Source organism: Eurosta solidaginis, chromosome 5 (genome assembly GCF_040869045.1).
Source record: "Eurosta solidaginis isolate ZX-2024a chromosome 5, ASM4086904v1, whole genome shotgun sequence".
NCBI classification, from domain to species: Eukaryota; Metazoa; Arthropoda; class Insecta; order Diptera; family Tephritidae; genus Eurosta; species Eurosta solidaginis.
The window spans coordinates 167,436,601-167,463,299 of record NC_090323.1 but is presented as its reverse complement, the minus strand read 5'-3'; the positions used below and the strand labels follow the sequence as shown (position 1 = coordinate 167,463,299).

Genomic DNA, 26,699 nt, shown 5'->3' with positions numbered 1-26,699 from the left:
TCTCTTCCCCTTTAAGGACTTAAAATTGCAGATTCGTGCCAATTTTATATATCATTTCATTTTCATGAAAGGTGTAAATACTGCAGTAGAAAAGAAAATTCTCTTAAATTCAAATAAATATGGGTTTTTACATACTACTCAAAATTTACTCTGTTTGACTCCGAACTCGAAACTTTTTATTTTAATTGTAATAGCTTTTAAATATATAGCTAATAAGGTAGTTAAGTAGATATGTAAAAATAATAACTTATAAACAAAATAAATAAAATAAACACGCGAAAAATTAAAAACATACCAGGTCGTCCATAGTAAGACGCATCACCATAGAAACTGCGCGAATCCATGCCAGGCTCACCTTTAGGACCGCTTATCGACAAACCCGGCATGCCTGGTTGACCAGGTGGACCCGGTGGTCCTGGTGGTCCAGGCATTGGTATATATTGTACGCCTTCGCCTGCTGCCGCTGGTAGACCTGGTGGGCCAGGCATACCATCACGCCCATCTTGACCGCGATCACCTTTGTCACCTTTTGGCTGTGGATAAAAAAAGAAAATCAATTGTGAGATTTGTATTGAAAAAGATAAATGCAATAAATAAATATAAATATATAATATTTTCTATAATTTTTAGTAAAATCTGGTCCTGTATCGTGTTATACGATCTGTGATCGAATTCAATTTTTCAAATCGCAATAGCTCTGCGATGGTGATTCCAATTTAGGTAATACGCGAAATGGTGGCTGTAAGTACTTATTTGATTCATTATGTTTTATCTTTTTTGCGAATTTGAGTGAAATTGATTTTCGATACGTTATAACTCGATACGGGCCAATAATTGTGGTTTATACAGCCGTTATAACACAACCGCATGTTTCCAAAATTTGCACATGAATTCGAAAATTTTATTTATCCACACTCAACTCGGGAGCTTTAAAATTCTGAAATCACCCTTCCTACTAAGAGTCTGTCTGTCTCAACTTCGATCTTTGTCCAGTCATAAATTAAACTCTTTCCTATTCACACTTGGTCCGAGAAAACCTAATGTATGCTCCGCATGTGGATCGTCTCCAACATACAACTGCTTTTTATCATTGTGTATAGGTTCTTAGAGCTACTCTATCGGATATGAAAATACGACTGCTAAGCCAACTAATGGAAAAGTTGTTTTGAAGATTCCCTAATGGGTCCACGAAATCTGTGAAATTTGTGGTTAAAGCTGTTAGATATCTATTGAAGAAAATTCGCAAACTTATGTTTGACGTCGATAAAATGCTCATGGAAGATAAAGCTGAATATTTCTCTATTTACTCGTATACTAATGTTTATGTTACAGTTCCGGTTTAATTATATGAAAAAGTCCTGAAACTTTAACATGCAGTTGTCATAGGGAGTTGACCAATTGACACCGTAGGGAAACTATGGTGGAAGACCTGTGATTGACGGAATTTGTCCTTTAACAAGACTACGGTTTAAGCCCTGTGATGAATTAAAAGTTTGGCATTTTTTAAAGTATTCAGCCCTATTTGCCATGAAAATATTCAGTAAAATAAAGAAGGTTGTTCACTGAGAGCAATTATATCGGCGAATCGGCAGACTCACTACTAGAAAGACTCTTTGTGATGCAGGTAGTGGTAATTCAAACGTTATGCATCATAGTAGTGGTCCGTTCTTCCTAGTTAAATTTAACTTTTGGGATAATTTACAGCATTCGGCTGAAAGATTGCTAGATAGTTAAACGCCCAATTAGTGATACGGTTTATTTAGGTAAGTTGTATTTAGTAATAGCTCAGTTATTTGTGTCATACAAAGCCAGAAATGAGATTTGACGCGACTTTTAAACTAGCTCTTTAGGGTTTATAATTACCTCGTAACCCTCCCGTCCAGTCTGATGATTTGAAAGTACGGAAGACACCCTCGTCTGTGAAATGTGTTACCTTTAACAACGGAAGCGGATATTCAAGACGAATATATGCACATTAATGTAAGAAAAACATTTTATTTTTTTCTAACTCTTGCAATTTTTTTTTGAATTCCCCCCACAATAATATCTGCTTTCTTGCTTCTGTATGGCATTTTAGCTTTTATCAATGATACTTGAGTTGTTGTTCTTTCATGTAGTACGAAAATGTGTATGTCATTTATTTATATGACTCTATGTATTTCATTCTTGCAGTTGATATTGTTGTTGTTATTCTTTTAATAAACTTCCGCCCCTGCAAGTATGTAGCTACATAGGAATTGTGTTGGACTAGACAATTTTGACCATTTTGTAATACTCATAAACACGAACAAACCTACTAACTAAAAACGATTGCTATATGCATACAAATTACTAACATTTGAGTTACTTAATACACACATAACTAACAACAGATGACTTACTTATATTTCATTCTACAGAATGATTACGTTTGATATGGATTCAACATTATTTGTTACAAACTAATTGAAAACAAGTAAGGAAGGCTAAGTTCGGGTGTAACCGAACATAACATACTCAGTTGAGAGCTATGGAGACAAAATAAGGAAAATCAATATGGGGTAACCCTGGAATGTGGTTGTATAACATGTGTATCAAATGAAAGGTATTAAAGAGTATTTTAAGAGAGAATAGGCCATAGTTCTATGGATGAACGCCATTTAGGGATATCGCCATAAAGGTAGACCAGGGCTGACTCTAGAATTTGTTTGTACGATATGGGTATCAAATGAAAGGTGTTACTGAGCATTTTAAGAGGGAGTGGGCCTTAGGTCTATCGGTGGACGCCTTTTCGAGATGTCCCCATTAAGGTGGACCAGGGGTGATTCTATAATGTGTTTGTACGATATGGGTATCAAATGAAAGCTGTTAATAAGTATTTTGAAAAGGAGTGATCCTTAGTTCCATAGGTGGACGCCGTTTCGAGATATCGCCATAAAGGTGGACCAGGGGTGTCTCTAGAATGTGTTTGTACGATATGGGAATCAAATGAAAGGTGTTACTGAGCATTTTAAGAGGGAGTGGGCATTAGGTCTATAGGTGGACGCCTTTTCGAGATATCGCCATTAGGGTGGGCCAGGGGTGACTCTAGAATGTTTGTACGGTATGGGTATCAAACGAAAGGTGTTACTGAGCATTTTAAGAGGGAGTGGACATGAGGTCTATAGGTGGACGCCTTTTCGAGATATCGTCATTAGGGTGGGCCAGGGGTGACTCTAGAATGTGTTTGTACGATATGTGCATCAAACGAAAGGTGTTACTGAGCATTTTAAGAGGGAGTGGGCATTAGGTATATAGGTGGACGCCCTTTCGAGATATCGCCATTAGGGTGGGCCAGGGGTGACTCTAGAATGTTTGTACGATATGGGTATCAAACGAAAGGTGTCACTGAGCATTTTAAGAGGGAGTGGGCATTAGGTCTATAGGTGGACGCCTTTTCGAGATATCGCCATTAGGGTGGGCCAGGGGTGACTCTAGAATGTGTTTGTACGATATGGGTATCAAATGAAAGGTGGTAAGGAGTATTTTAAAAGGGAGTAATCCTTAGTTCTATAGGTGGACGCCTTTTCGAGATATCGCCATAAAGGTGGACCAAGGGTGACCCTAGAATGTTTGTACGATATGGGTATCAAACGAAAGGTGTTACTGAGCATTTTAAGAGGGAGTGGGCATTAGGTCTATAGGTGGACGCCTTTTCGAGATATCGCCATTAGGGTGGGTCAGGGTGACTCTAGAATGTGTTTGTACGATATGGGTATCAAATGAAAGGTGGTAATGAGTATTTTAAAAGGGAGTAATCCTTAGTTCTATAGGTGGACGCCTTTTCGAGATGTCGCCATAAAGCTGGACCAAGGGTGACTCTAGAATGTTTGTACGGTATGGGTATCAAACGAAAGGTGTTACTGAGCATTTTAAGAGGGAGTGGGCATTAGGTCTATAGGTGGACGCCTTTTCGAGATATCGCCATTAGGGTGGGCCAGGGTGACTCTAGAATGTGTTTGTACGATATGGGTATCAAATGAAAGGTGGTAATGAGTATTTTAAAAGGGAGTAATCCTTAGTTCTATAGGTGGACGCCTTTTCGAGATATCGCCATTAGGGTGGGCCAGGTGTGACTCTAGAATGTTTGTACGATATGGGTATCAAACGAAAGGTGTTACTGAGAATTTTAAGAGGGAGTGGGCATTAGGTCTATAGGTGGACGCCTTTTCGAGATATCGCGATTAGGGTGGGACAGGGGTGACTCTAGAATGTTTGTACGATATGGGTATCAAACGAAAGGTGTTACTGAGCATTTTAAGAGGGAGTGTACATTAGGTCTATAGGTGGACGCCTTTTCGAGATATCGCCATTAGGGTGGGCCAGGGGTGACTCTAGAATGTTTGTAGGATATGGGTATCAAACGAAAGGTGTTACTGAGCATTTTAAGAGGGAGTGGACATTAGGTCTATAGGTGGACGCCTTTTCGAGATATCGCCATTAGGGTGGGCCAGGGTGACTCTAGAATGTGTTTGTACGATATGGGTATCAAATGAAAGGTGGTAATGAGTATTTTAAAAGGGAGTAATCCTTAGTTCTATAGGTGGATGCCTTTTCGAAATATCGCCATTAGGGTGGGCCAGGTGTGACTCTAGAAAGTTTGTACGATATGGGTATCAAACGAAAGCTGTTACTGAGCATTTTAAGAGGGAGTGGGCATTAGGTGTATAGGTGGACGCCTTTTCGAGATATTGCCATTAGGGTGGGCCAGGGGTGACTCTAGAATGTTTGTACGATATGGGTATCAAACGAAAGGTGTTACTGAGCATTTTAAGAGGGAGTGGACACTAGGTCTATAGGTGGACGCCTTTTCGAGATATCGCCATTAGGGTGGGCTAGGGGTTACTCTAGAATGTTTGTACGATATGGGTATCAAATGAAAGGTGTTACTAGCATTTTAAGAGAGAGGGGGCATTAGTTCTATAGGTGGACGCCTTTTCGAGATATCGCCATTAGGGTGGGACAGGGGTGACTCTGGTATGTTTTTGTACGATATGGATATCAAATTAAAGGTATTAATGAGGGTTTTAAAAGCGAGTGGCCCTTAGATGTATATGTGAAGGCGTTCTCGTGATATCCACCAAAATGTGGACCAGGTGATCCAGAAAATCATCTGTCGGGTACTGCTAATTTATTTATATATGCAATACCACTAACAGTATTCCTGCCAAGATTCCAAGGGCTGTTGATTTCGCCTTGTAGAACTTTTTCATTTTCTTCTACTTAATATGGTAGGTGTCACACCCATTTTACAAAGATTTTTCCAAAGTTATATTTTGCGTCAACAAACCAATCCAGTTACCATGTTTCATCCCTTTTTTCGTATTTGGTATAGAATTATGGCATTTTTTTCATTTTTCGTAATTTTCGATATCGATAAAGTGGGCGTGGTTATGGCCAGATTTCGCCCATTTTTTATACCAAGAAAAAGTGAGCTCAGGTAAGTACGTGGGCTAAGTTTAGTAAAGATATATCGGATTTTGCTCAAGTTATTGTGTTAATGGCCGAGCGGAAGGACAGACGGTGGACTGTGTATAAAAACTGGGCGTGGCTTCTACCGATTTCGCCCATTTTCACAGAGAACAGTTACCGTCATAGAATCTATGCTCCTACCAAATTTGAGAAGGATTGGTAAATTTTTGTTCGACTTATGGCAATAAAAGTATTCTAGACAAACTAAATGAAAATGGGCGGAGCCACGCCCATTTTGAAATTTTCTTTTATTTTTGTATTTTGTTGCATCATATCATTACTGGAGTTGAATTTTGACTTAATTTACTTATATACAGTAAAGATATTAAATTTTTTGTTAAAATTTGAATTAAAAAAATTTTTTTTTTAAAAAGCGGGCGTGTTCTTAATCCAATTTTGCTAATTTTTATTTAGCACATATAGAGTAATAGTAGTAACGTTCCTGCCAAATTTCATCATGATATCTTCAACGACTGCCAAATTACAGCTTGCAAAACTTTTAAATTACCTTCTTGTAAAAGTGGGCGGGGCCACGCCCATTGTCCAAAATCTTACTAACTTTCTATTCTGCGTCATAGCGTCAACCCATCTACCAAGTTTCGTCGCTTTATCTGTCTTTTGTAATGAGTTATCGCACTTTTTCGGTTTTTCGAAATTTTCGATATCGAAAAAGTGGGCGTGGTTATAGTCCGATATCGTTCATTTTAAATAGCGATCTGAGATGAGTGCTCAGGAACCTACATACCAAATTTCATCAAGATACCTCAAAATTTACTCAAGTTATCGTGTTAACGGACGGACGGACGGACGGACGGACGGACGGACGGACGGACGATGGCTCAATCAAATTTTTTTTCGATCCTGATTATTTTGATATATGGAAGTCTATATCTATCTCGATTCCTTTATATATGTACAACCAACCGTTATCCAATCAAACTTAATATACTCTGTGAGCTCTGCTCAACTGAGTATAATAATAATGGGCCACGTTAATGTCACTACTGTGACCTATAGTATTTATCGTCGTTCCGCCTCCTAATTGTGTTCATGTGAATGTGTGTGTGTCTGTGTACAACATTGGCTATTATCAGCAAAGAATTTCATCATTATTCTACAACACTGGCAACATAAACTGCTCCTTATTCAAATTGTTGCAATTTGTGTGCGCAGTGCCAGCAATAATAAAGAAGCAACAACAACTACACTGAGGAAAATATATTGGTTGGTTTGTCAATTTTGCTATTGATGTCGTTATATTTGTGATGCAGTATCTATTTGTATTATATAATAACGCAAGCTATTTGATGAAAAACCAACCAATTACACGACGACATTAACCCTAAAAAGACGGCTACCGGTGCGTATACGTAACATTTTTTAATGCGTAAACAGATTTGTTAAGGGTATGGGGGAAACCAGAAAAGTAAGTGTGAGATAAGTGTAAGATTAAGTGTGGTAATTCGAAGTTGTATGCTATATGGGAAATACAGAATTTAGCGTAAGTGTAGTCACTACACCGAAGGTTAAATTTAGGTAGAACTGTACGTGGTTGATTTGATATGAGCGAAATCAGATAAGAATTTAGTTAATATAAATTAACTAAGGCAGAAAAATAAATCGATGGTACATAAAGGAGAGCTATGATTTGAAAGGTTATAACCCCAATGATCATTCAGCGGATGATATGCATGCTAAAGAGAAAAAAATCAGTCTTAAGCTGGGAGGGACAACAGAGTCAACTGTGGCCAATAGGTGTGCCCTCAAGAGGGTGTACTCTCTCCTCTCTTGTGAACCCGACTAATAGATGAATTCCTCCGGTAAGCGAAATCCAAGGGATTTGATAAACAAGTGTATGTAGATGATTTAGTAATTTTTATCTTAGAGACGAGAAAACCAAATTTAATCGCATGCAACAAGCTCTGCGCATCATAGAAAAAGTGGTGTGATAGCAAAGGACAGTCCATCAATATTCACAAAACTATCCTTGTACTTTTTCCGCGGAAAATAAAACTGTCCATATCAGAAACATTCCTGGGTGGCACCAAAATCCGATTTGCATTGGAAGTATTGAACTATACAGAAAATTCCGGTGGAATGCTTCACTTCAACTGCTCACCTAGGCCCTACATTAAACAAAGCATTAAGAGTTTTATTCGCCTGCAATCGGCAAATAAGGGGGCTATCTCCCAAAATAGTATAATGAACATTTAATACACTTTTTGCACTATTACTTCAAAATATCTCTGAGTTAAAGAGCGGAAATATCACAGCGCTTATGAAAGTAATAAAATATTTCATAGGAAGTCCCGTATTGCAATGACGTGATGCATTACCTTCCACACTTGGAGTCCTAAGGAATTTCGAGGTATCCGTTGTGGGAAGAACTCTTTGGGAAACAGGAAACCCCTATACCGACCCCGACTCAGAGGACTGGTTCACGGATGGATCGAAATGTGATGACGGGAATCTGGTATCTATGGACCGATCTTCAAGAAATCGATGTCAGTTGAATGCAATTTTTCAGGCAAAGCTCATACAATAGAAGTATGTGAAAGGGAACGTCTAAAAGAGGCTTTTCCTCAGGAAGTATTTTCATTATAATAGAGAGCCAGACAGTCTTGCGTTCTTTGCAATTCCTACACAATCTATTAGATGGGTGTAGTGGAGTCTATAATGATCTGAAGCAACGTTTTGTTAGGGTTCCAGGACATCAGCGACATGAAGTTAATGAGGAGGATGACCATTTAGACAAGCAGGGTGCTATAGCAGCATTCTATGGTAGAGGGCCCTCATTTGGGCTCCCAAAAGCAAACGCTAGTAAAACCATAAGTAATTAGGAAACAAAGCACTGGACTGAATGCTCAGGGGAAAAAAGGTAAATTTTGCGTAGTTCCAGTAATGAGAGGTACAGCAAAACACATTTATTTAAGCAAATGGTACATTCGAACGCTCACTGGAAATTATACGGGACACCGTAAGTCTACGATATCACGTAAGTAAGTAAAACCTATACGATATACATATATGTCGCTTTTATTAGCTGAAGGATGGAATGCCAGTTCTCATCCTCTGCAAATGCGTCCCCCGTGACTCTTAAACATTTCGTGATATGAAGTAAAAGCCTGAATAGGTACTTAAGTACATATAGCAATAGGCTAAAAGGTAAAGTACAATAGATCTGCATAAATATCGCAGAACAGAAGAAGAGGAAGAAGAGAAAGAACAATATAATACAAATTTCGTATATAACGTGGATAATAATAATGAGGCTTATGATAGTCGTCAGGGTTGAAAAGAGGAAATGGTGTATTTTCAATTGGCTATCGTAGTGCTAACAGTTTGTTATTGATGAGTTGTCAATATTTGTTATCGAAGGGATATAGGCGTTGTTTACATTTTCCATTGACGAGTTATCGATGTGTTATCGATGAGATGTAAACTAACTATCGATTCGTTTTCGAAGTGTGGTAATTGATGAGTTACCGGCTTTTTATAGACGAGTTATCGGTTTGTTATCGAAAGGTTTAATCTCGGTACATTGCCGATTAATCAAATAAAGGTTGTCTATTGTCGATCGAAATATTATCGACATGGTATCAAAAAAGGTTTCGATTTATTAAGGCGTGTTTTTCGAATGATCATTTCGTTTTCGATACGAAACCGATATAAAAATATAACTTATCGATGTGGAGTTCTAAAATTTCTCAAGTTTCGTATCATTCATTTTTCTTAAAAAGTTAAATATTTTTTTGCCTATTGTAACGAATTTAGGGAAACTCCGCTTATCTCATACCTTCTACTAACGTTCGTATCTCTAAACTGTTGGATAACTGCAATATTCAATAATGCTAAATGGTCTTTATTAAAGTACTTCACAATAACACTTATAATACGCAACCAATAGCGTGCTTACATCAAACTGATCCCTTATGCCTCAGCTTGTGCTGCTTTTATACTCTTCGGTTTCCTCGTTCGCATATTTATAGGCCTTTCTATTTCTAGAATTTACTAGTTCGCTGAAGATTGCATACTTTTGTGAATATCTCAGAAATATGCATGTGTATGTGTGAGAACTACTTTGCTGATGATTGTATACTTTTGTGAGCATCTCTCCGCTGCTGTTTGTACATATGTGTAGACATAATGATTGATTTGTTTATGTAGATACAAGTGACTGCTTAGTATTGGCTTAGAGATGATATTATCCCTTATTTTTGAAAATATTCGTCACACTATTATAGAGCGCTAAGCGTACAAGTCAGAAGATTAGAGTACGAGAATATCAATATTTATTGACGGTATAGCATTATCAACTCCCGTGATCACTTAGCCATAAATTTCCTTCAGTGTAACAGAGAGAAATACTAAGTACGCTTTATTTTGTGTGAAGGACGCAAAGTCACAACAGCAGTTCCTTTTCACTTTCACATGCGTCCATTGCCTCTGATCTGCCCACTGTCCAATTTTGCTGCGAATTGACTGTGATTTGCCAAGCGATTCGTTATGGGTATTATTCTTTTATGAAGTTGTTGTACGTCATTATTTCACTACCACATTTCTTTTGGCTTCATTATTGCCCTCTAAGTGCGCTGTTAGCATGATGATTTGATATTTGTTTTTGTTTTGGTAATTTTATTGCATTATCATTGCCTATGTATGTTTTGTATTTGCTATGTTTTGTTTTGTGGTAAGTTATTTGGTGAGTCTATACTTATTTTCACATAAGTATATGAGTTGTATATGTATACAGTGAAAGAATCATAAAAAAAAAGTATTGAACGGGTTAGTCGCACTTTCGCAAATCATTTCAATTCAATTTACTTTATTTAGTCTGTGATTACGTTAATCTTGTAGACGCAGAGGTGTGCTGCGAATAGCTTTGGCTTACCGCACGGTCTCGGCTGATGCTGCTATGGTCGTTGCGGGAACCATACCAATTTAATTTCTTGCTGAGGAAAGAAAAGCAATATACGACAGCCGATCTGAGCTGCTGTTGCGAGAAGAATCGGGTCGACGCTGGCAAGAACGGTGGAGCAACAGCACCGGAGTAAATCGGACCAGGGAAATAGTTCTTGAACTAAGCCCATGGTTTCCGCAAATATCTCCAAAGAATGGGCAAGATTTGAAGTCCGAACTGCCCATGCTGCGGAAAATAAGACGTTGTACGCCATATTTTCTTCGAATGCGTGCACTTTGCCGAAGACCCTTGGTGAACTACCCACGAGCAGTGTCATCAATAACATTATCTGCCGCAGCGACAGATGGAATACCGTCAGCACATAGGTGAGGCATATACTTCTCAGCAAACAAGCAGATTGCTGCCTAGCCCATTAGCATGAGAGTAACCATGGAGCTCACGCAGCGCTAAACCGTGGGCCTAGGTAGGGTAGATTTTAGTGAATAGCCCTTCATGAAGGAAGGGAGTCATACACGCATAGATTCTCACAGTGAGGCTTAAATGTCCCGGTCAGTGAGTAAAGCAGTTTCTTTTCCACGAAATTCATACAATAAAGATTTTATAGAAAAGTTATTACAACTCCAATTCTTTCATTGATTATATGTATGTGACTAAGTAAAATACAATTCGAGTTTAGAACCAAAACGTTGTTTCTGAAGTGCGAAATCCAGATCAAGAGTGAAAAAAGTCTGATTTAGTTTAACATTAACCCTGGAAAGAGAGCCAATTAAATCATAGAAAAACATAAGGATTGTTTGCAACAACTAGACGGATGTGATTTCATGCCTATGAAGGCACACCAAGCAATATAAGATGTTATGGGTTTAGAAGTATGAAGAAATTTGAAAAGGCCTTAGTCAAAATGTAGCTTATGTGATTTGCAAAAGTAAAGCCCGATTCCTACATTACTCCACAAATTCGATAACATGAGAGCGAATGTTACCTAAAAGGGTATAGTTCAACGTAAGTGTATAGAAGTTTTTTGAAATTGTCATAAGAACACACTTCAGTATATGCAGACGTAGGCTGTTTTTGATGCTCCAATCAATTATATTACTAACAATTTCTAAAATATGAACATCTGACATACTTTCAATGGTTCCCAAAAACTTAAGATCATCTCTATTCAGCAGATAGTGTGAGTTTTTGAAGTACCTATAAACTAATGAGAAATACTTCTCTGTGGAACCTCAGATGAGGATACAAAGCAGTATATCTTACCATTCTTAATTCCAACAAAATAAATTTGATTGGAAAGTAGACCCCCTACAAAAGAAAGCCGTGTGGGTATGCAACAATGGATCTGTTTATTGCAAAGGCCAGTTTTTGTTTTATCTTAAAGAGTTTCAAGCAAGTTGAAAGCTTGGAGAGTTTGCTACTCCTAGCTTTGCTGTTGCTTCAAGATCAGATCTGGCAACGCCGAACCGGTTCTTCGCGCAGCTCGCACTTCCTATACCTAATATCGCTGATGAGGGCTAAGTTATGTACATGTGATGCCATAAGGCAGTGTGCACATCGTGAGCTTTAATGCTTTTCTCTTTAGATATATAAAGCAACTTTGTCGGTCTTACGCCGTAGAATTTGAGCATTATCTTATAAATTCTTCTTCTGTCCACGCCATTCCCGTTTGATGGATCAGATGCAATTCCTGCCTCCCAAACACATTTGGGACATCTACCATCGATTCGTCGAGTGCTGCACCCTCCTTTGCCAAATCACCTGCATTTTTGTTACCTTATATTCTTTTATGGCCGGGAACCAAGTATAGGTGTATGAACCGGCCTGAGTGAAGTCTCGCTAATGCTTTTTTGCATTCCAGGACACTTCTTGGTGAAGTCGAGTGTGTGAGATTATTGCCTTGACTGCCGCCTGATTATCAATACATAATTGACGCAATTGCAGCTTAAGTACGCTTTATCTAGAATTTCTGCTGTTTTCTTCACGGCAACATACAGAGTAGGTCATGCGCGGTTCCAGGGGGGGAACTAGGGGAATTGCGTCAGCAATACAATTCAAAATTTGAATTTGAGTTGCAAAGCATGCTGTGATAATTTATAGCGTTATTCTAGCGAAATCAATTTTTTTGTGAAAGCTAAACCAAGTCAAAATGTAATTGCGGGTCGTAGAGAGTCATTGTGTTGCGATTTTAATTGCGTTATTGGTTTTGTACTGTGAAAATTAATTATTTAGGAACAATTCCTGTAAACAAAAGACACTGTAATGGTAAGCATATTTTTTCGTATAAACAAAATTTTTTCGAATATTCGCCGATATCTAATTGTGTGACTTTTGGCAATTGATTAAAATAATACGTAATTTATTGATACTTTCCATTTATGTTACTGAGGAAGTTTAACAATTTCCCTTGAGAAAATGAAAAGTATTTAGTGCAAAAGCGTAGTTTGAATGTAAAGTGCTTCGTAGTTTTGAGAAGAATATTTATTTTTCTTAAGAAAGCTAGAGTAGTTTAACCTTATGCCAGAGATTAGTTGGGCAAAGCAGCTGAAAACAAACATGAACTTACAAGTTATAGTTTGAAATTCCATTTCCAAATGACATTCCCATTAAAATTTCCAATCATAAGAGCTTTATAAACCTATTTATTTTTTGTATGAATAAGGGGTTTAATTTTTGAAGAGGAGTAAAAATATTGTTAGTGCTTTGCCCACGCTTTGGCTGCAACAATTTATAAACTCTTCTTGATAAGCTGTGGAATACCCGAATGAAATTCTTATTTAAGTACATACATACATGCTTTACAGACAGACCACCAGAAGTCCATTTTGTCGTACTTTCCAACTGCAAAAAAGAGTAAGAAAGATGCCGATAACTCAAATGCTCAACCCGAATTGATGTCTCATCAGAAACATGCAAGTTCTGTTACTGAAGCAGACAATTCTAGATGTGAAATGTAGAGTTCGCACGCTAGTATACCATCTACCTCAAAAGCTGCACAACTTCAGCAAATTCTTTATGATCCAGTAAAAGTTTCGAACGACGTAGGTGATTATATAGGACAAAGAATCGACGATTACACAAAGAAATCTTTGCTTCAAAATCTTTGGGTTCCTCCAGAAAATTATACTTTTCCATCTTCAATGAGAATGGTTTCTGGTAAAGAGATTAAAAATTATATAACCCATAAACATTTAAATGCTTACAAAGAATGGCTTGTACTATCCAATATGAAAAAGGGCCTCTTCGTTAAATACTACCCATGGTTCACGCCCCTAGATGGTGGCAAAATTTCTTTTGGAGTTCTCGTAGCTAAGCCGTTAACAAATTTCAAGAACTTAGTTGGAACCAGAAACGATTTAGAAGTACACGCACAAAATATTTACCACAAAAATGAAATGGCTGCGGGAAAGGACTTCTTGAGAACCCATCATAACCCTCAAAATTAAGTAATAAGTCTTCTCGACAATAATTATCTTAGAGCGAAACAAGAGAATAGAGAAAAACTTGTATTAATTACGAGGGCTATTATTTTTTTAGGAAGGCAGAACATTGCACTCCGTGGTTACAGAGATTATGGGCCATTGCTATTGGATCAAAATTCTAAGCAGAATGAGGGAAACTTTAGGGCAGTGCTCAGGTTGATGGTTGATTCAGGTGACAAACTTCTGGAATCTCATCTCAATAGCACATCTTCGAGAGCAACATATATAAGGAAAGATACGCAAAATCAGCTAATTGAGTGTTGCAGGTCTGAAATATTACAGACAATTTTGATGAGAGTGACTCGAGCTGAATACTACTCGCTTGTTTTTGATGAATCTCCAGATCTTTCAGGAAAAGCTCAGGTAATACATATTTTTACGTTATAATTAGAGAAAACCTGTGTCGTAATTTTGAAAAATAATTTGCCGGAATGTATTTTTTAAACGAGTAATCGTTTTGCATACATTGCGGTTTATTCAAAACGCTTTTTAAATTTACTTTGTCATTAATTCGTTTCATATAGAGTTATTAGGAAGAAATATCCATACCAATTTCACACTGCATTTTCCGTGATAATTTGAATAGTAGCATGATTTGTTTCAGCTCAATTTTTGAGATTCCGATGTCCGGTTTAATCTTCTTTTTGAATTTTAAAAAATACTTAATACTTATTAATATAATTTTTTGGTTTTGGGTGGTTACAAGTTAGTATATTACTTCGATATGTTGATTTTTCTGAAGAAAGACCCATAATTAGAGAGGACTTCTGCACGTTTTTGGATGCTTTTGATGAGCTGTCCAAGAATACTACTGCAGATGCTTATGACTCTGAAGTGGAAAATGAAAATTCGTCGCCTACGACTGCTAAAGAAGACAACCAAACTGACAGAGAATTATCTTTAACGGGAGTCGGTCTCGGGCAAATGGTTTTGAAGGAAATGAAGAAAATGGGACTTAACATTAAATTGTGTGCATCAATAGAAACCGATGCGTGTGCCGTCATACTCTCAGATTGCGGAGCCGTCAAAGAAATCCGAAAAGAAGCAGAAAATGCTGTAGTAAGTCCCTGTTTCTCTCATAAACTCAACAGCAGCATATCCAAATCTGTAAAAGTACGAGTAATCGAGATGGTTTGCAGTACCATACGAGAGGTCGACAAGTTCTTTAAAAAGTCGTATCCTAAGCGTGCCACAGCATTATATAATTTACTTGGGGAACAACTACATATCGACATTGAAGTAACACCTGAGAATTTCATTGGCAGATTTGCGAAAATAGGACCACATCGTCTTGTTTTGTGATTTAATTTTTTTCAACAATTGTATCATGTACAGAGTAAATATTGACTGCAATGAAATATTAATCTACATAGTAGTTTCTTATCACAAAACGGTTTTTTACTAATTTCTAATTTTTCTTGCTTGGTCTACAATTTTACGTTATCACTATATATATTTAAAAAAAAAGAAGGAAATGAAATTGGGAATAAAAATCGGAGCAGAAATTAAGTAAAAATTTAAATTAGCTATGCCTATGCAATTATCCGAAGAGGCTATATATTATTTGATACATAAATTTTATATATGGGGTTACTCAGGTGGAATAGAAAGAGCACTTGGGATTGGGAGCAGAAGTGCGAGTGATAGCGGAAATGAGAGTGCGAGTGGTACAAATATTTAAATTCGCTACATCTGCTTACTTATTTGAGGAGGTATGCAGATTATTTGTATAAATTCCACATATGGAGAAATTTTGGGAGGGACAGGTAGAGGGTAGAGGCCGTGGAAGTGGGAGTAGAGCGAATGTATAAATTCGTAATATCTAGGTAATTAATTGAAGGGTGTATCCAATATTTGATATATAGACTACAGTTTTGAGGTAATTTAGGTGGAGTAGGTAGAGAACGTGGAAGTGGTGCAGGAGGTAGAGTGTGAATGAAACAAAAATTGAATTCTCAACGCCTTTGTAATTTTTTAATATATTTGTAATTTTTTGGTATATAGATTCCATATATGGAATAATTTTGTTGAGAGGGGTAGAGGGAGTGGAAATGGGAGTTGGACTCTTACTTAAGAGCAGGAATGGGAATGATAGTCGGAGTAAAAATGAGAGTGGGGGTGGAAATGAGAGTGGGAGTCGCAGCGACAATAGCTTTAAGAGTGAGAGAACGAATTATAATGAGTAGGTAGTGGAGAATAAAGGAAGGAAGCACACTTTTTCAAATAAAGGGCAGTACTGCGGGGTAGCTAGTGTTGAGTAAAGTTGATTCTCCTTATATTCCTGAATCACTTCCTTGAAGCGTGTTTGCAAACGAGAGCACCACAACCTCTTTTTTGCGTACCGCTATATCTTCATTTCCACTTCTGACATATCGCAGGCGGCCACAGCTGTGCTTCTTATTGCAGTTACAAGTTTTTGACCTGCTTTTAAGTACTCAATTTATGTTTCCACCAACATTGAGTGCATGAATAATAAACAAAGAAAAGCTGCAGTTAAATACTTTGAAGACATAAGTGAAAGTACTAGTTGAGGTTACAAAGGGCTGGAACACCTCAGTTCATAAGCTGCAGCATTTGCGGTTTATCAGCAAAGGTAAATATAAAGGGCAAAACGAAAAAAATTTAATAAAATTTCGAAATAAGGGGAGACATTACAAGCAGTTTTACCCTTCTATGTAATTGTTACTCATATCCTCCTTTTCTCACTTAACTTATTCTAAAAGCGCATGATGAAGCAACTTTAAAGCTTACTCAAAAATATTTACATAAGTGAACAAAGTGATAAAAAGCACAAGGCATTTTATGCAACAACGCTCTATATGAAATATTATATTGGGTTACAATTCGTACACACATATTTAGAACCCAGCGAGTGGCATTGTTAGTATGCTCACAGTTGGCTATTAACGGTATAGAGGGCTCTGAGTAGCAAAATTGGTAAAAGCTACTTTAGTTACCCTAATTAATTAATATCATGCATTTGCAAGCGTAAGCTCGCGCCATCGCTGTTCGCTTTGGCTATGTGCTTTTCATTTTCATATCAGAGGTGGATATCTAGTGTGGATTTGGTGCAATTAAAATCTCAGCGTGCAGCTATTTGTAGGGATTGCAAGTAGCGAAAACGATTGCATTAGTAGTCAGCACTTGAGTAGGAACAATGCCTATTTTGTCTGCGCCACAAAAATTGCTTTTTCAATTTGAATCTTCAAAATCTTATTGGACTAATAGTTTTTGGCGGCATCATAAAACATACGAATTATTGTACACTTACTATTTTATATAAATGGGTCAGTTGGAAATTTCGCTCCCCTTTTACGAAAAAACTATAATTCTAAGGTACTGTAACGAATTTTGGGGGATTCCTATTATTTTGCACCTTCTGCTAACGTTCGAATCGCTGAACTCTCGAATAAATAACTCCAATATTCAGTATTGCATAATGGTCTTTATTTAGAGACTACCTTGGGAGTAGTACTTCACAATTATACTACACAACCAGTAGCATCAAACTGATTAGTTATTCCCCAGCTTGCGCTACTTTTATACTCCCTGGAGCGTCGTTCGCATATTTCTCCTAAGGTCTAGACTTTTAGCGAATATGGAACAGTTCTATCGCATACTTGGTTATTTAGCTATATGCGCGTGTATGTGTGAGTCAAATCTTCTGCTCTGAGCTAATGACTACATGTGAGTATGTGCGATATCTCTTCACTTCGAGCTGCTGGTTATGTGTGTGCATGTACATAAGTGTGGCTGCTTGTTGTATTTGTTGTTGTGATTATTCACTAACAGCATAGTGATGCTAATATTCACCACAGTATAAACATTTGTATATGTATCGATAGGTCTTGGAAAGGAGAAGTGCAGATCAAAAATGGCATCACCACCAATGCCTAGAACGTATTTAAAAAAAATAAATGTAAGGCGCGATAACCTCCGAAGAGATCTAAGGCCGAGCTTCTCTTCCAATTTGCCTCGTGCTCCTCTTGATTTTTCCCTACAAATTGGCCGGACGGGACCTACATGTTTTATGCCGACTCCGAACGGCATCTGCAAGGCAGATGAGTTTTCACTGAGAGCTTTTCATGGCAGAAATACAATCGGAGCGCTTGCCAGACACTGCCGAGGGGCGACCCCGCTTAGAAAAATTTCTTCTAATTGAAAAATCTTATTTCTAAAATTTTGATGTTGCTTTGCCCGGGAGTTGAACCCAGGGCATGCGGTGTGATAGGCGGAGCACGCTACCATCACACCACGGTGGAACGTATTTAAACTATGAGAATTTTAACACACACTACGACCGCAGCGTGTACTTGATATTGTTGCGTTGACAAAACCAGCAGGACTAATGCAAACAGACTCAGCGGTGCTTAGTAATATCAAATAAATGCAATCACTCTCAAATAGTCATTAATATGCTCTAACGAGGGTCCCTGGAAAATGTCAGCTTCAATTAGGGTGGACCAGAGAGACATGGGTGGCCAGATGAAACGCATCTCCGCCAGCAAGGGGCTTGGGATTTTGTTATAGTTCTGAAGTTTATGGTCCCATTGCGGCTGAATGTACTTTGATGTAGGACAGTCGGTACCGTAACGTAATATCCGATATTTCCGACTTGCATCGTCCACGTCGTGAATATGGCCACAAAATACTTGATCGGTAATAGCCCTAGGCAAAAAACAAAAAAAGTTAGGGTGATAGTTGTGAATTTTACAGCAGAGTTCATCAAGGGCTTGATCAAATGCCTGATGCGCAGGTTTACGTTTTCTGTTTGATGGCCGCTATGTTCCTGCAGTCTCTGAAGGTCGCGCTCGCTTGACAAAGCTGCGGTCTCCGTTGGCAACTTTGGCCAGATTTCCGGAAATTCTTGCAAAAAGCACTTTGCCCATGACGGACATTAATCGCGATTAGAATGACAGCAAAAAATCGTATGTGTAGACTTTGCCTTCTTTGAAGTTGGAGCGCTCAGACGTGAATATTTCGGTTTACCCAGCAGAGCATGGATTCGTCTATTTAATCCTCCGCTATCTCATCCAGGCTGTCAACTTGAAGGCTACAATGTCGCAGATCATGGTTGACGTTGTAGTCGCATAAAATAGGGTAATTTTCGCTAGTGATTATAGCACTGTTATTAGGGTGGTATCTACTTGGGCAACAATCAGCCTGTTGATATTAATGATTCCTAAACTCGCATCGCCGACGTCAGGGTCAAATAAATTGTATGGCACAGAGCGATGGGTGATAAATGCGAATCCGCTTCCACTTCCTGAAGCGAGATCAATTCTTGGTGGAATATGGCTATGTCTCGTGTGCTGTTTTAGCCCTGTTCCAAGGGTATAAAATAGGATAATTTCCAAGTTGTCTTAGGCAGAGTGCCAATGTGCCCGGTGTTATTGAACTGCTTGGCAAAACCGACACTACCTAAGATCATAGATCTAGAAGCACATTTAGTTTCTACAGCTTTCCAGATTATTTTGTACTGGTTTCTTGTAAGGTTCACCTTTAAATGTTGATCAAATCTTACACTCAATACACATTTGTTTTCAAATCACTAAATTACTTAACTAAGTAACCAAAAAAAGCGACTATAGCTTAATTAAGCTATGATTATGTGCTCTACAACCTCAAAAAGTAGCCTCTTTGAATGCCTTCGTTGTACACAAATAAGCACTTCACATTCTGCGGAGCCAAAAACTCATCGCTTCTGATTATCAGTCTGCTAAATATAAACGCTCAGTGCAAAAGTGTATGGGTGTATGTTTTTATTTTTGCTTTTGTACACATTTAATTTGCAAAGCCCAAGTGGTTTCTCTACTGTTTTGGTTTAAGTGCTGTTCAACGCTTTTGTCGATAAATTTCTTCGTCGTTGCACTTTGTAAAGTTATAATCTCTTTACTATACGTAATATTGTTTGTTTGGTATGCTATTTATACTACTGCAGGAAATAGGCCAAACTTCAATAGATGCATAAAATTGTATAAATTCGTTTTTTAATAAAAAACTTCAAGAGTTTCGAATTACAATTTTTCTAACTGCAACTGGCAAGTGTAGAATTTCATGTTGTCCTTTAAATTGCCTTAGAGCCACTTGCTTGCTTACTAGTTACCTACGAAACTACAGAATCAGTAACTGTGGCGCCTTTAAAGAACTTTTCATTATTTCGGTTGTGTGATTCAAAATTTACATTAACGAGCTCGCCGTTCGTTGGGTAAAACTTGATGGAAGCGACTGATATCCGTAGTTGTTTTAGGAATGCATTATATGGGTTTGGCTGCAGTCATTGGGGTCAAAATTACCGCTAAAATCATTTATTAAGTTTACTTCATGAAATATTTTTTTTTTTGTTTGGTGGTGTTGTTGACTCTACAAAGCACTTTAAGGTGTTTTTTTTCTTTATGTCACTTTTCGTTTATTTTGCTTTTTCGCACTTGGTATTACTTGCATTTGTTTGCATTTGATTAAAAATTAGTTTTTCACTTTTGTCGACGAGGATGGAGCGACGCTGTTCTTTGGCAGTCCGCAAAAGCTGGTAAGGTTAGGTTGAGCTAGCCGTCAATAAGGAACTCACACAGACTAAATATGTTCATGGTGTTTACAGAATTTGTTTGACCACAAAACAGAAAAAACTTGTTATTGAATAACCCCGCCCGCTTCGTAAATACCAGACGTTCATAGAAACGTAGTTTAATTAATGCCTTCAGCCCTGGTTACTCTGCCACCCCTAGCAGCGGGAGCCCTGACGCTAGCGAGCGCAGTACACGAGCACAGTACGTGCTCAGCTGTTTCTTCTCCCAGCTTACACGTCCTACATCTGCTGTTACTGAGGAAGCCTAAATTTCAAGCGTGTGACGCCAGAAGGTGTGTCCTGTAAGTATGGTCATCGCAAGGCTTAAGTCTTGTCTCTTTAAAGATGGCAGCAACTTTGTGAGTCTAACGTTGTAGAATTTTCGCATGATATCAGACATTTTGCAGCCGCGTGCTTCTGACCACGCATTTTCCCCTTAATGGATTGCTACTCCTGTTTCCTTTTTATTTCTATCACAAACGAGTTGGGACGTCTACTGTTGATTCATCGTGTGTTGCACCCTTCTTTGCCTTCTAATTACCGGCTATCCTTTTATTGCCGGGAACCAAGTAAAGATTTATATTCCGGCCTGATTAAAGTTTTGCATTGCTTTGTGAAATTCTAGGCCACTTCTTGATGAATTACTGTGTAAAAATATGGCCTTTATAAACGCCTGATACAAACTTATACGCAACTGCAGCTTAAGTACGTTTCCTCTGTTGCTTTCGTTACGGCTACTACTTTCGCCTTAAAGACACTGCAGTGATATAGCAGCCTATTGGATCAACTTATTGCTGGATCGAGACAGTGAACAACAGACTTGACCATTTCTGTTCATTTGGAACAATCGGCATATACGTGTATAGCATATACATGTTCTTCCATTTTGGCATACTTGCGCCCAACCTCCGGCTCTGTTGTGGTCACAAAATTACTTTCGAATTTCAGACATGATACCATGTAGTCCATTCGCCCCATATTTAATGGCGCTTAACTCCTATAGCAATACGGCCTGCACTGAAGCTGCCCTAGCCCCTAAACCTTGTTGCAGTTGCTACCATGTTGCTTTTAGTTTTAAGGTCTGCAGGTGGGATGTGCATACCAGCATCCTCTTTCTTCCACATGGAGTTTCCTCGACAACTTTGTGAGTAGCATAATTTTAAGATATTTTGTACTTTACTTTTCTTGTAGGATTAATCGTCCAAGCTCAGGCTTAGTCCAATCTAGGACCTTATATTGTTTAGTAAATTACACTAAATCAAGTTTTTCTGCGTAGGCGGTTAAGCCGAATCCAGATGCCCAGCATCTGGACACCTTGATTTTGACTGGTCCTCTGTCGAACAACGAAGGCAATTGGTTGATGACCAGCTTCCGTAGGGGATACTACTTCAGCGGCGTTGCTCTGTTTTCACATTTTGTGGTCTCGAATGGACCTCCTTTCGACATTCTGCAACTTAAAATGGAGCCGATGCAATTTTTAAGGTCTGATGTACTTCAATCGGGTCGAGACTGCCGTTAGTTGCTCGTTTCGAGATATTGTTAGAAACCCCGGCAATGTATAGGAAATATATAGGGAATATTCATTAATTCATTCATAATTTGTCTTTGATGTAAGCTCAGAATAAAGCTTAGTTCATATTCGCATTTATTTATACACATACTAATAGCTCTAGAGTTTTGAGCAGAAAATATGCCTGAAAGGAATAGACTGGCCAAATCAACTGAAATACGGGTCAATTCAACCGAAATTTCTTTAAATTTTTATCCACCCCAACAAGATGTTGAATCAACTGCGCACAAATCGTTGATTCGTAACTGACCGTTTTAGTAGTCAAATGAACAAAAAAAGTTGTAAATAAATGTAAGGCGCGATAACCTCCGAACAGATTTTAAGCCGAGCTTCTCTTCCAGTTTGCGTCGTACTCCTCTTGATTTTCCCTACAAATTGGCCGGACGGGACCTACATGTTTTATGCCGACACCGATCGGCATCTGCAAGGCAGATGAGTTTTCACTGAGAGCTTTTCATGGCAGAAGTACACTCGGAGCGCTTGCCAAACACCGCCGAGGGGTGACCCCGCTTAGAAAAATTTTCTTCTAATTAAAAAACCTTACTTCTAAAGTATCACGTTTTTGTTAACGTTTTTAACGTTAACGAAGGCTTTTCGTTTCGGTTATAAACGAGATACAATTTATCTTGATAATTTCTTTAGCGATAATATTTCGAAGTGTTTCAACGGAAACGGTGGAAATATTTTGATAAACGATTAGCTTAACGTTAAGGTGCATCCTTGGTTTCGAACAAAACTTGTAGTATAAATGTTTGACGTACATTTTAAAAAGAGAACTTGTAAGTTATAGAAAAGTAAAGAATCAAATCGCAGGAAGGCAAATCACCAGTGGAGTAACTTTACATGTAATTCGGCAAATTTAATTTTCCTAACACTTTAAGTTGAAAGGATTCCAAAACAACTAAAACTTGTATGTTGTCGGAAACATCAAAATTAAGAAAGGATGTTTTTATTACCTTTTTAAATTCATTCGCTTTAGTGAAAATTCGTAAAAACTTGAACAAAATATTACTAACTTTGGAAAAATCCTGTTGGTTGAAACAAAACGTTTGCAATTTCGCTTGGACGAGAAGTTGCAAAATTGTATGCGATAGATAGATAATTTTTGCACAGTAAATTCAAAAAAAGGTTTTTTTTTGTATTGATAACTAGTTTTTAGTTGTTTCCCATTTTGTGTGTTTTTTTCGATTTGATGGTTTTCTTATTTTGGTGTTTTTTTATAACAAGTGGCACCATCGTTATAGGTACAAAATAGAGAGCGCAGTGAACGTAAAATTCTCTTTGAAATTTGCTCATGTATTGACAGTTGATCGCCGTTGAAATGACCTGTAAGATCAGTTGTCTTAACAGAAAAATCAGTTAGATTGACCAGGAATCTGTCTATTTTACAGAATTTTGTTAACTTAAGAGCGACAATTTCTCTTCTGTTGAAATGACTTAACTAATTTGTTCGTTTGACAAAGAACTCGGTCGAATTAACCATACTTCGATCAATTTCACAGAATCTCCGCTTAGTCAAGAACAACAGAACCGATTTGTTGATTTTACAAGCACCATTTCTTTCAGTCTAGTATTTTGGGTGCAGATGACTGGTTCTTCCCGCTTTCGGTACGAAGGCTACACGAGCTGTTCTCTAAAATGTTGAGATGTGGTATTCTAAGTCATTCTACAATCGTTCTTCAACATAGCAGCGAATATCCCATCTGGACCCGGCAATATTGTTACACAATCCTTCCGCATCATCTACTGATGAAAATATTGTGTTAAGTAAGCCCCCAGTGGGTAAGGAGGCTTAGAATATACTCGCGGCAGTTATGCCTGCCATAAGAGGCGATTTAAATACCCAAATAATTTAAGGAGTTGTATAGCGCAACTCTTTCAAGGGCTTATCCACGCAATTTATAGCTTTTCAAACAGAATTTTCATCCTCACCCTCCCGTGATGAGTTCTGTTTATTTAGCAGCCGAAGCTCTGGCAACTCCAGGTTCCTCATGGAGGTAGGGTGATGGCCTAGAAGGTTCGATGTGGCCATATTTAATCGTATAATCGTAACCGAGATGATTAGGCTTGTATTTTAATTGTGCTTGTAACCCGAACGGCCCGGATCTATATCCTGCAAAGGATCATCACCATCGATAACAGTACCTAAAATTATCGGGCAGCGTTTTTATCGCCCTAGCAATGACAACAACAGTGCATACATAGAAAAAATTATCCATAAAGGAATTAAAATAAACTTACTCCCTCTCGTCCGCCGGATTCGCCTTTTTGTCCTTTGCTTCCCGTTTCACCTTTTAGGCCTTGAAGTCCAGGTCGTCCCTAAAATGAATGTTTGAAAAAAATATGATTACAAACATTGCTCGAGTATTATTATTTGTGGAATAAATAAGTTTAAAAAATGAACACCAAATAGGGTGACTATTGCTACAGAGCTACAGAGTTCGTAAATTCTTTTATCAATAAATTTATTCAGAAAACTCTGTATTTTAATTTAAAAATCATTTTTTGAAATAAGGAAATATTTGTTTATTTCAACTAACCAAAATAATTACACTTATATTGTATACTTAAAACGCTACAATAATCCTTAAAATTCAACGAGAATTAGGTATTTCAAATGCAACCAAATTCAGCAGCCACCCTAAAAAACTAAAAAAAAAAACCTTCCACAATTTCGCAATAATTTACTGCCACTAAAAATGGCAGGTGAAAGCATATTGAAAATTTATTTTGTTTATCGCTCGGCTAACAACATGCAATTATAAATAACGAAAATTTATTTGTTGACATGTTCCGATAAAAATTGTCACAAATGGCCTAGTTTTTTAAGACCAAACCGAGAAAAAAAAGCAAAACGAAAATAAATACAACTAATAAAAAAAAAAAAAAAAATCATTGCAAAAATAAAGCGCAAACGAAACTCGAAAGAAATGGCATTGAATGCTGTTAGTAACAGCATCGAAATATTATTACCACAAACTTAAAAAAAGAAAAACTAAAATACAATAAAAAAAAAATCACAAATTTGTTGCTGAAAGCAATAAGAAGGCCAACATGACTAGGTACGGTAAAAACTGAAGAAAAGAAATTCGAAAACAAATAAAAGTATCGGCGGTAGCATGTTAGATATATGTATACATTGCCGTTCATATGAATCAATTCAGGACTTTTGTAGTTTAAAACGTATTACTGGCAGATGCATTTGTTTTCATTTAAGATAAATTTTATATAAATGAATCGTTTTTCGGAAAGGGTTTCTATGCTAGTTTTGAGTGAATCGATTTTTGCACAATTTAAATTTAAGTTAAGAACTGCTAAAAGAGATCGGCTCAATCTTGACGTGTTGCTTAATTTTGTCCTAAAATTCACCGGACTTCTTTGTGATTTACACATTACTATCCAGCAATCCTTGAAATGATGGGGAATGAAACCAAACTTCCCGGATTTCGCTAGATACTACAGCGTTGTGACTACATATATTTGTAATGGAAAACATGACAGAGGGAGCATATTTCTGGAGCATATTGTACTGCCACGAGTTGGTTTCTGTTTCTACTTGTACCGCGAATTTATTTTAACCAGACTTTGACTTAACTTTTTCTCGAATTTGAGTTGACTGTAATTTGACTTTGACTTGATTTTGCCTTGACTTTGTTTTTACTCTGACTTTAATTTGACTTCACTTTGACTTGAGCTGACTTTGCCTAAGCGTTGAACTGATTCTGATTTGATCTTGATTTAACTTTTACTTGGTTTTCAGTTGGTATGGACCTTGACCTAACTATGTTTGTACTTTGACTTGACTTTGACATGACCTTGACTTTACTTTGACTCTACTTTGAATTGACTTCGACTTGACTTTATCTTGATATTGACTCGACTGGGAATCGCCTTTGACTTGACTTTTTTGTTGACTCTAACTTGACTTGTCTTTGAGTTGATTTTGACTTGATTTTGACTTAATTTTGTCTGGACTTTGACTTGACTTTGGCTCGAATTGGCTTTGACTTGACTTTGGCTTAGATTTGACTTATTGATTACACTGTGATTGAACTTTATCTTAAATTTGTCTTGACTTTAACTTCAATTTAAATTTACTTCGATTTGACTTTGCCTTGGGTTTTGTCTGATTTTGGACTTAAATATTTTTCGACTTTGACCGAACTTAGTTAAGACTTTGACTTGGCTTTGAATTGACTTAGACTCGACTTTGAATTGAATTTAGTTTGACTTTGAATTGACCTTAACTTCACTTTGACTTGAAATTGACTTAATTTTGACTTGAGTTTGCTTTACGTACCTTCGACTTGACATTGACTTGGCTTTGAGTTTATTTTGGCTTGACTTTGCCTTAGGTTTATCTAGACTTATTCTTGGCTTTGACTTAACTTTGTCTAGATTTTAACCTGACTTTGAATTGACTTTAATTCGACTTTGATTCAGCCTTGACTTGACTTTGGGTAATTGAGATGAGAACTTAGCCAATAAGAAAAATATCTGCCAACGATATTCTGCATATGCCATCTGAAACGAAAGCAGTACTCAGCATCAAAGCAGCTTCGTTATCAACATTAATTTTTGCCCAACCGCCAATGAGATTTTCACCAGTGTACTCTCTTTAGGTAGGTGCAAGATCCCTGCCGGGAATCACTAGTGGTCTGTTCCGAGGTCTCA

General features: G+C 37.6%; 1 protein-coding gene across 17 annotated transcripts in view; it reads right to left on the bottom strand.

Moving 5' to 3' along the window:
• The window catches only part of LOC137233656 (collagen alpha-1(XV) chain-like), a 1,316,768-nt gene that overhangs the window by 159,140 nt on the left and 1,130,929 nt on the right, over positions 1–26,699 (bottom strand). For 16 of the 17 annotated variants that reach the window (XM_067756874.1, XM_067756865.1, XM_067756879.1 and 13 more), the window contains 2 exons: positions 24,267–24,344; positions 356–533 (listed from right to left, as the gene is read on the bottom strand). In XM_067756874.1, coding sequence (XP_067612975.1) covers positions 356–533; positions 24,267–24,344 — 256 coding nt within the window. Of the gene's footprint in view, positions 1–295; positions 534–24,266; positions 24,345–26,699 lie in introns of all 17 variants that reach the window. The other variant, XM_067756884.1, reaches the window with a different exon arrangement.